At 36.8% G+C, this 16,924-nt stretch overlaps 2 protein-coding genes across 3 annotated transcripts; both read left to right on the forward strand.

Annotated features, from left to right (window-relative positions):
- The first annotated feature begins 1,771 nt into the window (after nt 1-1,771).
- On the forward strand, nt 1,772-3,535 carry LOC126785256 (ethylene-responsive transcription factor ERF011-like). The gene is made up of 2 exons (XM_050510885.1): nt 1,772-1,965; nt 2,082-3,535. The coding sequence occupies exon 2, from the start codon at nt 2,175-2,177 to the stop codon at nt 2,658-2,660; it is 486 nt and encodes a 161-aa protein (XP_050366842.1). The 5' UTR covers nt 1,772-1,965; nt 2,082-2,174; the 3' UTR covers nt 2,661-3,535.
- A 12,065-nt stretch (nt 3,536-15,600) lies between these two features.
- On the forward strand, nt 15,601-16,847 carry LOC126785252 (WUSCHEL-related homeobox 4). Of its 2 annotated transcripts, none has more exons than XM_050510881.1 (3): nt 15,601-15,912; nt 16,053-16,307; nt 16,431-16,847. In XM_050510881.1, the coding sequence occupies exons 1-3, from the start codon at nt 15,658-15,660 to the stop codon at nt 16,596-16,598; spliced, it is 678 nt and encodes a 225-aa protein (XP_050366838.1). In that variant the 5' UTR covers nt 15,601-15,657; the 3' UTR covers nt 16,599-16,847. The 2 variants fall into 2 exon arrangements, with proteins under 2 accessions (XP_050366838.1, XP_050366837.1); XM_050510880.1 differs by having other exon boundaries at nt 15,608-15,912; nt 16,053-16,322.
- Nucleotides 16,848-16,924: the final 77 nt, after the last annotated feature.

Here is a 16,924-nt window from a genome sequence, read left to right on the forward strand (position 1 = left end):
AAATCATTGTTTCTTTAGGTGGCCTGAGCAAGTGGCAGGCAAGCTTCTCACCAAAAGAAATGAAATAGATAGCTTCAACATAAAATTACACTTCAAACCAAGGAATGAAATATCAGCGAGAACGGAAATATCGATGATCCGAAAATTGAAAAATTCAATAGAAATTTTGGGAAAATTTTGTTTTTAAAAAATAATTAAGTAAATTGATGGAAATTTATATAAAAACATGAAATTTTTAAATGAAACTTTGAGAAATGTTTATTTGATCAATTATCTACTATATGTCATAAGAAATTATTATATAACTATTAATTTATAGTGAGTTATAGTAATTTGAGGTGAGGTGAAATAATCGTCAAACATTATTAAAAATCTACTTAATATATATATATACCTAAATGGAGACTAGCTCATCACGCCTTATTTACATATGATACATTAAACATTAAATTACATTAGAGATTTAGAACCACATAAAGGATCTATGAGGTACAAATTTTTCACTATTTTCATTATGTTTTTGAGTAAAATCCTGAATATATTGTGAACAATAGTCATTAAATAATACCTCCCCTTTCTAATTTTATATATATTGATTTATATGCCAACCATATGAGTCATGAGTGATTAACTATGGGTTGTGCTACTATTAGTTCCCGTTTGGATCAAGCATTTCTCGATTTTGACCATAACCATTTGTGAAGATTGTGCATCAAATTGTGTCCATATGTTTTCACTTGATTGCATCTCATTAGAGAATAAACATGGTAGATAAGGCATATTAAATTCTCTCATAAGGATAAAGTCCATCATTGCTTCCTCCTAGACCAAAGGGGTTCGATTCCCTTCAACAACTAGTTCGGTTTTATTTCAATTTTAGATTAATGTTTAGACATGTAATGCAATATATAATAAAAAAAAGTCATATATAACAATAAGTTAATGTAGTAGAGTTGACTATAACTTTGGGCTTGTAAAATGATGGATCCGAAGTTTGATTCTCCTAACCCGTGATTTTTTATTTTATTTGAAGTTTACTTTGACACGTGGCGATATTGTAAAAAATCGGGAAATTTTGAAAGTTTCCGGATATATCGGGAAATATAGGGAAATTTCGAAAATTTCTATCGAAAAATGATTGGTATGTAACGGATATATCCATATGTCGAAAAATAAAAAATTTCGCAGAAATATCGAGGAAATTATGGATATTTTAGTCTTTGCTTCAAACACATATTCTATAAACACTAGTAGATCAGTATCAAATATAAAGTGACCAAATTAAAATGAGCTTATAGCAAAGCAACTTTAACCAAACTGATCTAAAAGCATAGCAGTGTTTTGCCACTTCAATCCTCAGGGTTTCCATCCTCCACCGACCTCGGTGGGTATGTGGTCGTCGACATTTTTTTTCCCTAGCTCTCAAGTAGCAACACAAAAAACCCTTAAAATTTTGATGCTAGTTCATTCGCATGTATCATGTCACTTATAGTCTTATATATTAATGCAGGTGCACGTCGGTGTTCATAATTTAAATCGTAAAATATATAAATTGGGATGGATATTGTGTATCGTGGCAACGAGGGCGGACGAATTATCCAAAGCTAGTAATGTGGTAGAGATTGCGTGCAAGAGGAGTAAACATCCATCTATCCACGTCGGCGGCCTCCACATGCCCACAAAACCAATACGTTGGTCCTTTGCCGATCGGAGATTATATATAACCTCCAAACGCCTTTCCACACTAACACAAAAATAAAACTGCAAACCAAGCCCTAGCAGCAGTGCCTAATTGGGAAAGAGCGAGAGAGAAACGAAGAAGAAGAAGAAGAAGAAGAAGAAGAAGAAAGCTTAGGGCAAAGGTGAAAGGTGGGAGCAAATGATGGAATATGTCGGCCATTTTTGTACTTATCTTCAATATATATCAACGTGGCGGCCGTGCCCATACGCCACACTAGCAGCCAAGTACGAAAACTAAATCCCTTCTCTCTCCCTCTCGTCCTATATTGAATTTCATTCTCATATTAATATATAATCATCCTTCATTCATTTGAGTTTTGTTTTTGTATTGGTTTCTAAAGCTAGCTTAGATACCGCAAAGCCAGAGAGAAAAGCTAAGGGAATCAATATCATATTAGCAGCCAAGCCAGCTACAGAGGTTTCGTTTTCTTGGGATGGAAGGAGAGTACACTTGTTCGTCATCGTCTTCTTCATCGACGACGACGAGCTTAGAGAAGCGCAAGAAGAGACAACACGAGAGCGATGACAACCAGGAGAAGCCCTACAGAGGAATAAGGATGAGGAAGTGGGGCAAGTGGGTGGCCGAGATTAGAGAACCTAACAAGCGATCCAGGATTTGGCTTGGTTCTTACACAACTCCTGTCGCCGCCGCTAGAGCCTACGACACCGCCGTTTTCTACCTCCGAGGCCCTTCTGCGAGACTCAACTTCCCGGAGTTGGTTTTCCAAGAAGGCCAGCTGCATGACATGTCATCCGCTTCCATACGCAAGAAGGCCACCGAGGTTGGAGCCAAAGTCGACGCTCTCCAAACCGCTCTCCGGTCGCCGTCGTCGCAGTCGAAAACCGGCTCCCGGTTTGGTTCTCAGGTTAAGCCTGATTTGAACGAGTACCCGGACCCGGAAAACTCCGATGACAACTGATCAAACTGTTTCCTAGGCACGATGATGATCAGACTGATCCCAACTGTCTATAATATTATTCTCCTTTCGTTTTTTTCATTATTGGTTTCTTCTTCTATATATTTCCACATATCTCAGTTGATGATGAACATATAGCTACCCTCTTTGTGCAATAAGTGAGAGATGGATAAATAGATATACGTAGAAGGAGATATTATTGGGGTCTTAGAAAACAGAATCAAAAAGGGTTGATGCTGTTTTGATTACTACACCAGTACACCAGTTTTGGTTTTTCATCGTGAAACTGTAACAGCTTGAAGAGCTAGCAATAGTTAGTTATTGGGGTCGATCATCAATAAATTCGTTCGATTCCAACGTATTTAGTTGCTTGTATGGTTTTGGTGGATGGAGACGGAGGATCATTCTCTGCGGTTGGTATCGATTCTGGACCCGGCCGAGTTTGAGCAAAAGAACAAAATGGGAAAGGAACACCGGTGGCCTACTTCGTGGTATTTGGTTACAGACTCTTATCATCTCAATTTGATTTTGATGAGTAAGTTGCCAAACAAGGCGAGTAGATAAGGAGATAAGGGAGGAGGAAGAGGAAGCAAAGAAGCGGGTAGCAACTATGACGTGCTTGTGGTGCGAAGTATGAGGTAGCTATGAAGGAGATGGTCTTCAATCAGGGAGGTTATGTCCCTCTCACCATTAACATAGTTTCATGATAGGACTCGTAGTATTGGTAGTGAAAGCTTTATCATGGACGGTGGGGCTTTTTTTTATTTTCCTTTCTCCCATTTTAATTAGTGCTTATTTACTATTATAGTTCTGTATTATGGATGAGCATATTTACTAATGAGGAATGAGAAACCTGAAGGCTTGGCCTGTGATCTGTATGGGGACCAAAACCTCAGTTTTATTATGTGTACAAGGATGGTGATCGATTCCTTTTCTTTCTTTGTTTCTCTTCTCTCTTTGTAAGCCAAATCTGCGGCCGGCTGGCTGCCCAACTGTCTCTGTATTATTCATATTCTTGACTTTCGTATATCAACTAGAATTATAATCTACGGTCTTCTTGGATCTTATAGGCCTTATCATATCGCAACTGTTCTATTTAAATAATTACAGCGCTATGAATCTGCTAAGGAATTCCCCCCCCCCCCCCCACTAGAGAAATAAGGTTATCATTGATTTTTACATTATTATTATGATCAACTACAATTTTTTTTGGTAAGCGTAAAGAGGACCAACATTCTCGTACGAAAATATATTGAAACGAAAAAAATAAATAATTGAGGAATAAAGAATAACAAACACAATGATCCCTCAACTAACTAAGAAACAGGTAACGAAAATGAAAATTAGGAAATCCTAATCGATCTCTATTACAATGACTCATCAGAAAATCTGCAACTGAATCCTACCAAATAAAATTATCTGAAGAAGCACCGAAATTAGCAAGAGTATTAGAAGCTTGATTGCCCTCATGATCAACTACATGAATTCCATTTTCTGTTTTTCCTTAAGTGGGGTGATTGATTCAAGCACCATGTTTTACGAATCAATTAACATATGATTAATTGACATATGAGTAATTTATATATTGACGGAGGAATACTGGAATTCCTCAGTCAATAGGTTTGACAGAAATAATTTCAGCTAAGTCAAGGCATATGTTTGGGTGGTGTTTATCTCTATAACACGTACGTAAAGCTATCGAAAATTAGTTTCTGACAAGATGTTAAACTAGAATTGCCATCTTGTTATGCAAATCAGTCGTCTATTGACACTAACTGGTTATAAAACTTTTATCATTGATCTTCATCCGAAATGTCTCAGCACATAACTTGCCTTTGTAGAAAAGTGGCACTTCGGTGGCGTAAACATATAGGAGATTCTCTTGACAGATTACACATTCAGCTTTTGATTCATAAAGCCACATTTTTTATTTGAAAACCTAATCTACCTTGCTTTACAATCAAAACAATTAACAGCACTGTACACTATTGAGAAAATCAGAAAAGAATCGATCATCATGTTATCTCAATTACCGAGAAGATTATGTTTCATTAATTTCTTTGATTAAGAAACATATCGGATGGGAATTGCTGTGGAAATTCTGCTGATTAAACATGACCAAACATCCAATGCGAACCAAGCGCCAGGGTGACCTTACTCCGCGCAGAAGTAAAAGACTACACGTACCTAATTAAACCTCCTCCGTTAATCAAATCCTAATATGAAGATCCTGTGTGGAGATTAATGTACTACTTCAGCTATATAACAAGTAGTGCTTCACGCCTTCACCACATACAAAAGCTATAAAAAACCCAAGGTCTACACAGATAAATACTATGGTCCCAACAGACTTCTCCATGTCACAAGAACTAAGACTGTAAGCACTGAATTAAGCATTCTTATGTTGAGATAAGCGTGTTTAAGTGCTGCCAAATCTTGGAGAAGTTAGGTTCTACCTCCCTTTCATTGTCTCACTTTTATAGGTGAGGTTCAATTACGTCAATATATAGCCTCTAGCTGCTTGTCTACTTCATAATTTTCACATTTATTTTTCTTTCTTAATTCCTCGATCGACATACATTGAGATAAAATGAATATGCCACCAATTTAACCACTGTCAAAATATTAAACAAAAGAAAAATGAGAAAATGATATCCAACGTGCAATTAAGGGTAATTGCTTATAATCCAAGATACATAGATGTTGAAGGGCCAGTCAGATAGATATAGATAGTCTCTTCGCAAATACAAGGGGGCGTCGATCATATATATAGCTAGCATTGACTCTTTCTTGTATAATAAAAGGTCACACATTTTCTCCAAAAAAAAAAAAAGTCACACACACACACACAAACTGATTTATAACAATAATGGATGCTATGTGATAGCAACATATATGATAGGAGTCCATTAAGCATATAATCATAAAGATCTAAACAACAGAAAATGACTCTACGATAGTGATAGATACTAGATGCCAAAGCATGAATACAAGACTTTAAAAATCAGCATATCTATTTGTCAATTTATATCGACTTCTCCTTCACATTGAAGGCAATTAATCAAGAAAGAAAGGGACAAACCAAACAATGACACACCATCTCCAATGAGGCCGGTGTTGTGATTTAACAGAATTGACAGTGGTGCTGTGCCCTGTAAAAGTTAATTAATAACTTTTCTTCCGGTAAGATGAGTTCACCATTCTGGTGATATAGCAAATTATTCATTTTATTGGATTATATAAACTACACTGAGTCACAATATCATATCATATGTGTTAATTCGTAGAAAAAATTAATCAGTGCTGTTTTTTTCTTCTTGTTCAGCAAAAAGTTGGTAAAGGGACAGAAATTGTGTAAGCAGAGTATTAAGGATGGATATATAAAAACACTGATACGTGAAGTGAAGGTCAGAATCTCAGAAAGGTCTTGTTTTAGGAATCAGTAATAGAACAAATTAAGCTAGCCCACGAGTCTAAGCAGATATTCGAAAACTCTCTTAGGAGATCAGATACATAATTAAGCAGTTTCAGATCCAAGTTTTCACGATTAAACATGAATAGAAACATGATCATATACATCTGCAGAAGCTTCTTACCAGGCATAGAGCAGAATCAGTCTAGGAAAACAAATTAGTGTTTGCCACTAATTGATGTGTGTTTGTCCAGTAGGAGCTGGGGAGGTCAATCAAAGATTCAAAGATCGAATATATTTCATGATCACTGATCGAGCTGCAACCAAGATTGAAGTCTGTTCTATCGTTTATGCATGTACAAAACAAACAGCACCATGTCATCCTTAATTAGCTGACGAACATTTTGAACTGACACATAATTGTGTCTAGGCCCGATCTAATTCTTACTATAGTTAAATACCTACCTCAAACCCTAAATCCTAATTAAACCCAGAACGTATTCACCCAGGTAGGTTTCTCGATCATGATGTCCTTGTTTCATCTGAGTTTTGCATGCACACACAATACGGGTCGTATAGTGCCATATATATGTACCACGATGGAACCGAGGACTTCATGCATCAACGGTGACATTGTCGCCGTCGACTCCGTAAAAACTGGGAGAACCAGCTCTTATGTTTGAAATTGTACGGGATAAATGACAAGACAAGACGAGTCATTTCAATCGGGTCACTGTCGCTTTAACTTTAAGCAGAACCGACCAATATGCAGGCCTCTCAACCCAATAAGAGAATACTGTAGCAATTGCATAATTGTCACTGTTCATAATTTGGGCTTCCCGATTCTATTATTGTATCCTTAATAACAATAATAATCTCATGATTTTATAATATAAAAGTTTTATGGTACAACGTTAGCTTTATGTGAATATGCTACACAAACTATGGCTAGATGTATTAGTCTCTAGCTACCAATGCAAAGAGCTAATCTATGTATAAGATGAACAGTAATCACGTATAGTCATGAATTCTCTACTCACAAAATGAAATTATATTGGATCTATATATAAATAGTAATATTGTATGAGTATGTCGCACCGTCTTTTAAAATACAGCCATATAATGAGCTAATAAATAACTCAATTCACATGAAGTATATATTTTCTCGTGACATTTATAGAATTATAGTGTCATTTATCTTACCATATTGTGGATGTATGTATATTAAAACGAAAGTAGTATAAGAAAGGATCGAGGTGTTTAAGACTATAAGAAGGGGCTGTACGTAAAAGTATTAACTCTCCGAGTTTGTGCAAAACGTTTATAGGTTAAAGGCAATGGAAGGAAGAGAAAAAGGCAGAAGCAAGAAGAATATATGAAGGAAAGGGAAAGCTAAGAAAAGTTTGTATAGTGAGATTTTTCAATGCCATCAATTCACTTAATTGTGTTTGGACTACTGTCATCCATTTACTCCCCAAAACAAAATCACTTTGCACCCACTTTTTCTTACATGACACGACCATTTCCTCACTACTCGATCATGCTCGATCTCCTTCATTCTTTCCTCTCTCTTTTTTGTGAGCAAAAGGAAAAGGATGATGAAAAAGAAGAGGGAATTAGAACTGTGGAACATAAAGTCATGAACTCAGATGCCCCATCTAAATCTAGTCGGGAATATATTTCAATCCAAACAATGATGACTTCCTTCTCCCGCATTCACTTTACATTTTTGCACAACATAAACATATCATGGTAAAAGCAGGAATGAATGGTCAGTGGCATTTGCTTCAACAATCCCTTTCCTATCAATTTCCAAGTTAAAAAGGCTTCCAACCAAAATGCGCGATAGAGGACTAGAGCCATATAGTAATCTCAAGTCCTTGCAATATATAAAAGGTACGTTGCTGAAGCCTGAAGGTGACCTTCTCCGTCACTCTATGCAACTATATATACAGGCAACTTTTAACTTCATTTTAATAAGAGGTCAGAGGTGTGTGTTTTGAGATAAAAGAAGTAATCCATTCAAACGGAAAAACCTTGATATTGAACGAATTCACGGTGTGTTGGCTCAGGCCTGAATGTACGTATCATGTTTAATATGCAATGTCCTTCTTCTATGCACAATATAAAGATTGACTAATTTTTCCATTTCGCCATGCACCGGGATGGATAGCGCCCGGAAAATGGTCGATCCGATCTGTTTTCAGCTTACATGCCATTCATCACCATTCCTAATTCTGCTCTATAAACCCTTCTACTTCTCCACACCAGAGAAAACACACAAAATGCATCCATTTTAATTTCATGAAAATGCAAAACGGAGATAACTTAGTTTTAGCGGCAAGTGTAAGAGTGATAGAGTAAATTGAGTGTGAACAATGGACACGTGCGAATGATGGAAATGTCTTATTAGCTAACTAATGATGGGTTTCCACCGATTGCTCCACTGCGTGGGTTCCAAAGATATCATTTAATGTCCACCCAACTTCACATTGCTACTACTCCTCCTGGATTATTAGTCCCCCATCTTTTCTTTTTGATACGAAATACAATATATTAAATAGAAAGCTCACAGGACACTCACATTGTATCACATTGTACAAAGTCAAATACAAGGGCACTATATTTGGCACACAATCAAACCAACTAGTCCCTTGATTAAAATTATGACTAAAATTGGCAACAACATTAGCTACAAAGTTTGTTTCCCGAAAAATGTGTTTGAAATATATAGAATTAAAACATGAAGCTAGTGATCGGATATCTTTCACTATGCTAAGAAGTCTCCATGAAACACTCGAAGCTTCATTGACCGCATCAATAACAAGCTTAGAGTCCCCTTCCACCTCTAGATTGTGAAGTCCTTTCTCCTTCGCTATGATCAAACTGTCCCTAAGTGCCAAAGCTTCAGCAACCGGGACTGTGGTTCTTCCAATATTTCTTGTTACTGCTACAAGGGGCTTTGCATTGCAATCACGAAGAACAAAGCCAATGGCACAACATTCTGATGTACTGAGCCATCAAAAGTAATCTTAATAGTGTTTGCAGGGGGAGGGTTCCACCTAATGGTGTTGTTGCTTTTCTCGCATCCCCTCCTACTATTTCCATCATCAAGACTTGAGCAGTTCTTCAAGTAGGAGTTGTTGTTGTCACCACATTTAATGTGGTATTTATTTTATCATTAAAAATGACATTATTTCTTGCCTTCAAGATTTGCCAACATAAAGTGAGAGATTTGGCAAACAAAGCTTCACCGTATGGTTTATCCAAAAATAATTCCTTGAAAACCTGTAGCCACTTGACCAATCAATGTTAGTATCAAAACAGATAAATTTCAAACTTCATGAGTGAAGGTGAAGCTACCAAAGAGGTGGTATGCAGTCTTATTGTCCAAATCACACAGAGAACATGAATTATCATCAATGTAACCAAAACGAGACAATTTGTCCCTGGTTTTCAGTCTTTTCCGAAGAAGGAGCCAAGTAAAGAATTTAACCTTTGTCTGTAAATTTAGTTTCCACATCATATTAATTAAAGCAATATGCTCATGCTTGCTTTTTTCGTTAATTTGTAGCCAAGTGGCAGATTTAATAGAGAATTTACTTCTATAGGAAGGACCCCAAACATATATGTCCTCTTAATCACAATGTGGGATTGGAATCCCTATAATCTGCTTAACCAAAGTAGGGTCGAAAAACATGGCCAATTCATTTGTATTCCAGCTCTTGTTCATGAAAAACTGCTCCACATTATCATCCCAATTGATGAGGTGTAGTTTATCACTACTCACCAAATTAGCTAATGGGAAATCAAAATCTCAATTAAAAGTCGAGAAATGTATAGTTTTACACTTTTACCATTTCCAAGTATCCATCTCATATTAGCTCTCTAGGGTCGAGCACTCCTTTCTATGCCAAAGAGTTAGTTTGCTTCTTCTTGGCCTGCAAGAGAAAAAACATTTCCTTAAAATACTTCAATTCCATAATTTGCACCCACCAATTGTCATTGTCCTGTAACATCTTCTAAGCTCCCCCATCTTTTACTTTTTTTTGACCGACACAATACCTAACACCCCCCCCCTGTTCCTGTTTCTTTATGGGGCTTAAGGCATAGATGATGACCCTAGTTTCGTAGTTGATATATAATGTTAATTTGTTGTTTCAAAATGTTAAATTTTGTCGACATTTTTGTGAAGTTTACCGGAGGTTCTTCCTCCACCCAAGTGAAGGTTCACCCTCAAATGCAATTCCCAACTGCATGCATCATCCAAACTCCAATTCTCCGGCTCCGTCGTCTACACCCTTGACGCCAGAGGAAGAAGAACGAAGATGAAAAAGATAAAAGCTTATTTTAAATTTCACAAAGATCTAACCTTTTGTGATTAAATTTCACACCGTCTGTTATACTATTTTCAACAAAAATTCGATGAAAAAACGTGATCGACAAAATTCAATTTACTCTTTCAGATCATTTTTTTGGTTGCGTCAATCATACTACTACCTATGATGACATTGTCCTATATGGATCGATTTAACCACATAGTCATCCTTAATAATATTACACATGACCTTATTCTTAACGTACATGATTACCATATAGGTATGTGATCGAGTTGATGATCAATCAATTTTCATGAATTGATATGTGCCCTGCAATTCAAATGGTATATATTGGATGTGACGGACATTTTTGGCCAATTAGGATGAGCACATGATCATTTCTGTTGTGTCTTCTTTTTGCTATATAAATTCAAATAGCTTTTGCAATTGTCGTTAAGTATAAGACTAATGTGTTTGTTGGGAAACAATATATATTTGTAATTTCTCACATTCTTCAAACACAAGGCCCACAAATAATTCGAATTATTAGGTAGAACAGCTCTGAATAGAAATGCATGCATGTTATCCCCTAGTTGATCATGAGTAAAGCCTAATGCAAAAATATCAATCATATCATTAATCCGGTCCATCTTGGTTTTATGGTTCACAACAATTATTTAGCGCGATAATGATAAACTTGGAAAAAGATTGAGGCGGTGGTTCTCTTAATTACTTGCATGCATGTTAACTTTAGCAAAAACTTAGATTTAGAAATCGACATCTTTAATTTTATTTCACATCTATTTGGCTATTTATTATATGAATCATATTTGGATCAGAAGAGCTTTTATATGTTTTAGGTGAGAGCATATATATAGCCGAGGAATTATTCCTTATACCTTGTACATGGCTGATCTGGTGTTCCCAACGAATAGACTTAAGACACGTATGCAATATTTTAAACTAACGCTGAATGGATTGGAACACAACGTAACTTCGTAACTCTGTTTAATTTGCAACACTGGCAACACTTGTCTCCCCAGTCTTTCATAAATCCCCAAATTCCAATCTCTTAATCTTTATAGTTTGTTAGCAAAACCTAGAAAAGTGAACAATTGTCCGATTAATTAGTTTTCGAAACTACGAGCCTTTGCGAGCAGTGGTGGATCCTAGATAGTCATATCGGGGATGCTTAAAGTTTTAATTTCTAAATCGAAGAAGAAGTAAATAATGAAAATTTGGACGGTGCTTAAAAATCATGAAGTAATTTTTTTCGAACGCTTGGTTTTGGCTGAAGTTTTGATATTACATGATCTTAGTCTAATAACCTATAATCATTGAACAAAAAAATACTTATATTAGACAACTACTAACAAAATGACATTACAACTAGCTACCAAAATTGATAAGTGCACATACATAACCAAACAATTCGATAAAATAGTATAACACAAAAGTCACAAAACAATTCGGGAATCTATAATTTTATTCAATCAATTCATACATCAAGAAATACTTAATTATGTTAATTGAATGAATAAAACAACTTGAATCGATGAAGTGGATGGTCAAAAACCTGCTTCTTCTTTGTTCTCTTCCTTGACTATTCTAAAAAGTAGCAATTAGAATTCAACTCAATCCAAACTCAAAATCAGAAGAACTAAAATAATTAAACGAAATAAAACTAAATCCTAATTCCAATTTCATCACCTTCTTCACTTGAGATTGTCAAACAAAAAAAAACTATAAATCCCCAATTCGATCTAGGGAGCTGGTCGAGTAACGCCGCGAAACCAACTTTAGTAGTTAATGGAAGACGGTAGTAATGTGGTGAATAGTGGAGCTAATGCAGAGATTTAGTTTAGGAATTAAGGCCTTAGTCTTTGATGTTGGAAAAAAAGTGAATTTAATTCATTACTATTATGTGTGCATGTGAAAATGTTGAGTGTATGTAGGTATAGAGGATGCTTTTATTTAATATATATATATATATATATATATATATATATTACTATTTGTTTTGTGATTGGTTGGGGATGCTTGAGCATCCCCTTATTATGAAGAGGATTTGCCCTAAATTGCGAGGAAGAAAGTTTAGGTGTCCAAAGATTATTTTGGATATCAGTTATCGGTTGCATGAATTGGGTTCCGGTGTTGCATAATGGCGCAGAGGTGTGAACGGTCTCGTTGGAAGCAGGCAAGCCGTGTCGGAGTTGAGTCATGGTGGTGCTCTGTTCTTGGTGATGGAAGAGAGAGGAACTCATATCTACTTTATCTTTCCTCTCAAATCTTTGTAAAATGAACCCAGAAACTTAAAATTGGCTTGATTGTTGAGATCAGCAGTGTGGAGTCCACTCAGTGGACAACTATTGGTTGCATAGTATAAGTTTGTTCTATTGTTGCATTAAGATAGTAGATCCCAGTTCACGTTCTTGAGAAAAACTCACCATCTGTAATTGACACGAATATGAGAAGTCATAAACATGACTTTATCGTATACATTGACACGGTCATCTGTTTGGTTAATTAGAGTAATTATTTTGTATAAATGAAACACTACGTGACACTATTATGTAGTGTACTCAGCCAATTATATTACTCTATAGTGGGGTAAATATATACGCTGTCAAAGATGAAAATATTATTTAAATATAAGTAACTAATCAGAAACAGAAACAGATACTTACAAAAATAATTAATAATATTAAAAAGTACGATATTATATAACGGATCATATAATAATTTTTCAGTTAACTAATATGACTGATGTGTTAAAAAAGTACACAAGTCCTGGAGTTATTCGAAAGGAACACCAGATCAGCCATGTACCAAGTATAGGGAATAATTCCTCATATATAGCCATATAGGTGCAGAATGATTATAATCAACCTTTATGCTATATGTGTAGGGAATTTTTTTATGTCGTGATTGAAGGGACCTTACGTGAATCGGTGAGTGAAGGTCGCATAGCTGTAAATTGGCAACTGATCGAGGTTTTTATAAGATTGGTAAACATGGGATTACTATATATATGGAGTCAAGCTCATCTTCTTAATTTGTTCTTACTTATTGTCAACAATGGTATCATTATCCCACGCACAGAGTCTAGTAGGAATGACATCTGTCCAATAAAATCGAAAAGGATCACCTTTCAAAAACGATCCTCCACTTTTCGAGAATCAAATTCGACTAGTCTCACTTTCACCGAATTGCATGCCAAGTATATATGTACATGAGTAAAATTTAAATTCCGATCCAGATGATAATATCACTGCCTCTTAAAAAATGGAGAAACAACTTTCGGGAGCAATCAAAGGTTTCTTCGATTCTTAATTCGACTTCGTTGAGTGACTAGAAATTAGTTGAAGTTTCATGTAGGAGAACTCGATCTATCGCTGATACAAGAGGGAACAAAACTTGAAGTTGGCCTGAACAACTAGCTAGCTAGTGGCTAAAGTATTTGGTGAGATTGTTTTTGTCAATGTTAAGAAATGAGCTGTTCCACAAATTTCATCAATCAAATCTTAATATCATGGGTTCACTATTGAAACCTGTCCACATGCATTAATAATACAGAAAATAACGCCACAAATTCAATACAAGTGTTAAACGTTTTTGCTATATATGAGACTAGCTTGTAGTAAAACGAGTGTAATTAACTGTACGTTGATGTAAATTCTGCGTGTGTATTGAACATGATCTACACAGCATATATTAACACGAAATATATTTCACAACCAGCTGCATGCAGATGCTACATGTTACTTGATCGCCTGATCGGTAATGATCATATGGGCAATGGATTTTTTTAAGGCTGTTCGATCTTTATTCACCGTTTGAAAAGGATCAGTCAAAGATAAGAACCCTAGCTAGCATTATCAACTGTGCTTTTGCAGTCGGATTCATAGTTCATAGTTTCCAGTAGCCTTTTCTAGTGCAAAACTGCATCCACACATAGTGTATGTTTCAAATTTACATAATTAAAGTAGTACTGCATAATTTCTGAACCAAGCCAATTTATACGAAAAACTAATGCACGTACATCACCGCTCTTGGGCCCTCGTAGCCTGCAACATAAAATGATCGAACTAACTCGATCATAATTCTTGTGCACGCAGGTGTTTAATTTGTGATGATTCATGTCGACTGCGTAATATGGTGTTCTTGAATGAATTGAGTGCTTCTTCATCTGCACAATTCATCCAGCACACGTGTAATTCGCAATCACTCCAACAAATTCACTGTGCTTGAATGTTTGATTGCAGTAATTTCCACTACCCCAACCCCATCATTAGTTCTTCCCCAAGTGGGAAACTTTAAAACCACCACAGGTCCGTAAGAAAAATACGTACTAGCTTGCAGGAATTCTATATTTGCAGACAGAGATATGGCAAAAGAAGAAAGTAGGGCTGGCTATTATATATATAAAGCTAAACATACTATTTGGGAAATTGGGAACTACAAGACATACAGTTCCCAAAACAAAGAACCAAGTGAAGAGGGTATAATTGGCATGCATTCATATAGATTTGGTGGTCTTGATTTTCAACGTTTGTATACAACTCCGAAATGCATATATAAAGAGTGAAGACTATCTACGACAGCATTCATTCATCTATATCCGTATCTGTCATGGGAAAAGCAAAGGCCCCTAGCCAAACACAAAGCAATGTAATTCCGACCAATTTAAATATTTTGGGTCTGAAATTCCCATTCATTTTCAATATTTTGGGATTGAAGGGAGGAATCTTTTGCTCTCATTCCCTCTCCCCTATCGCTTTTTAGTGAGGAAAAAAGCTGTGAGAGAGAGAGAGAGATAGAGAGGCCACCGAAAAGCATGGACACCTTATCATGAAAGCAAGAAAAAAACGACCCGATTTGACGGGGCCAACCCGAACGCACATACGTACACTCAAACACACTCTCACTCGTTCACTCACCCACACGCTCATTTCTTCTCATAGCAGTTCATAGATATTAGATACTCTCTCTCTCTCTCTCTCTCTCTCTCTCTCTCTGTTGCTTTGCTTTGGTTATTGCTTTCTCTATCAGCTAATTATTTTGAGATAGCTAGTTAGATCTGTCTCTCTTTACTCATATTTTTTGTGTGGCAAATCTCAAGTCAACCGCACCTCATCATTTGGTCTTGGTTGTTCCTAAGCACCACCTCATTTCCCACTTTTATTCCTTTCTCTTTAATTCTCTCATCATCACCTTCTTCTTTCTTCACCCTATATAACTCCTGGTTATTACTATCAATCAGTCCACCATGGGAATGAGCAGCATGAAGGTGCGTCAGTTCGCACGTGGATTCTGGGACTCATCCACCACCAATCTTGAGCCCTCCCTCAGCCTTGGATGCAAGCGCTTACGCCCTCTCGCTCCCAAACTCTCCGACACCACTGCAACCACTACTCTCGCTCCTTTCGATCTCAAGAGCTTCATCAGACCTGAAAGTGGCCCTAGAAACAAGTCACCATCCCCTCAGGACCATGAGAAGAAAGATTCATCCTCCCCCACTCAGGTACACACATATCTCCCATATTTTACGTGTATATTCAATCGGAATATTTATAAACATGTCACTTAATCTCTAAAAGTCAATATTCCATAATGTAAACCAAAGAATGAGGTAAACTAAACTTCAAAGTTTCTGTGATGCAGGTAGAGATGCACCCGGGAGGGACGCGCTGGAATCCAACACAAGAGCAGATAGGGATACTGGAAATGCTGTACAGAGGAGGAATGCGGACCCCAAATGCTCATCAGATAGAGAAAATCACGGCTCAGCTTGGCAAGTACGGCAAGATTGAAGGCAAGAATGTCTTTTACTGGTTCCAGAATCACAAAGCACGTGAAAGACAGAAGCAAAAACGTAGCACCCATGCTCTCACTCACTCTCCAAGAACCCCGACTCCTGTAATTACCGCCACCGTACGTATAAGTAATCACTAGGGTTCAACCGCAGTCAATAGATCATTATCGTTTATGTTTATACTTCCAGTCTTATGAAACTCATCAGTCATGCGTACAAATTTTCAGGAAGAGGTACTGGAGAGAGAGGAAGACAGTTTATACAAGAGGAAGTGCAGAAGCTGGGCCTTTGATTGTTTGGCAGACGATTCGAGTACTATAACTTGTAACAACGACGTAGTTGAGGGAGATAGGACCCTGGAGCTCTTCCCATTACGCCCTGAAGGCATGAGATGAGCAACAGATCGACGAGGCCAGCCAGCTTTAGTTTGTTTTCCCACTAGTACTAGTACTACTCTGACATGTGCTTTTCTTTTTTTCTTTGTTTCGGGAAAAGAAGAAAAGGACATGTAATTCTGTTTCATCACTTTCATGTACTGATCGATCATCTATCTACCTACTAGTGCCTTTTGAAAACCAAAGCAAGGCTTTGTCAATTGTCACTAGCTAGAATAGACAACTCTTTATTCCAAGCAAGTTCTGATCTCTTACTCTTTCTCTCTATTTGGTGGGTGTCACTGTGTGCTGTATGCATGCGACTCTTTTCGGTTTTGTCAACAGCA

The sequence above is a fragment of the Argentina anserina genome, chromosome 2 (assembly GCF_933775445.1).
Source record: "Argentina anserina chromosome 2, drPotAnse1.1, whole genome shotgun sequence".
Lineage (NCBI taxonomy): Eukaryota > Viridiplantae > Streptophyta > Magnoliopsida > Rosales > Rosaceae > Argentina > Argentina anserina.

Bases quoted from the DNA above. Each gene is read 5' to 3' on its own strand.
- LOC126785256 (XM_050510885.1), top strand. From the start codon at position 2,175: ATGGAAGGAGAGTACACTTGTTCGTCATCGTCTTCTTCATCGACGACG.
- LOC126785252 (XM_050510880.1), top strand. From the start codon at position 15,658: ATGGGAATGAGCAGCATGAAGGTGCGTCAGTTCGCACGTGGATTCTGG. The intron at 15,913-16,052 runs GTACACACATAT...TCTGTGATGCAG, and splicing joins ATTCATCCTCCCCCACTCAG to GTAGAGATGCACCCGGGAGG. The intron at 16,323-16,430 runs GTACGTATAAGT...ACAAATTTTCAG, and splicing joins CTCCTGTAATTACCGCCACC to GAAGAGGTACTGGAGAGAGA.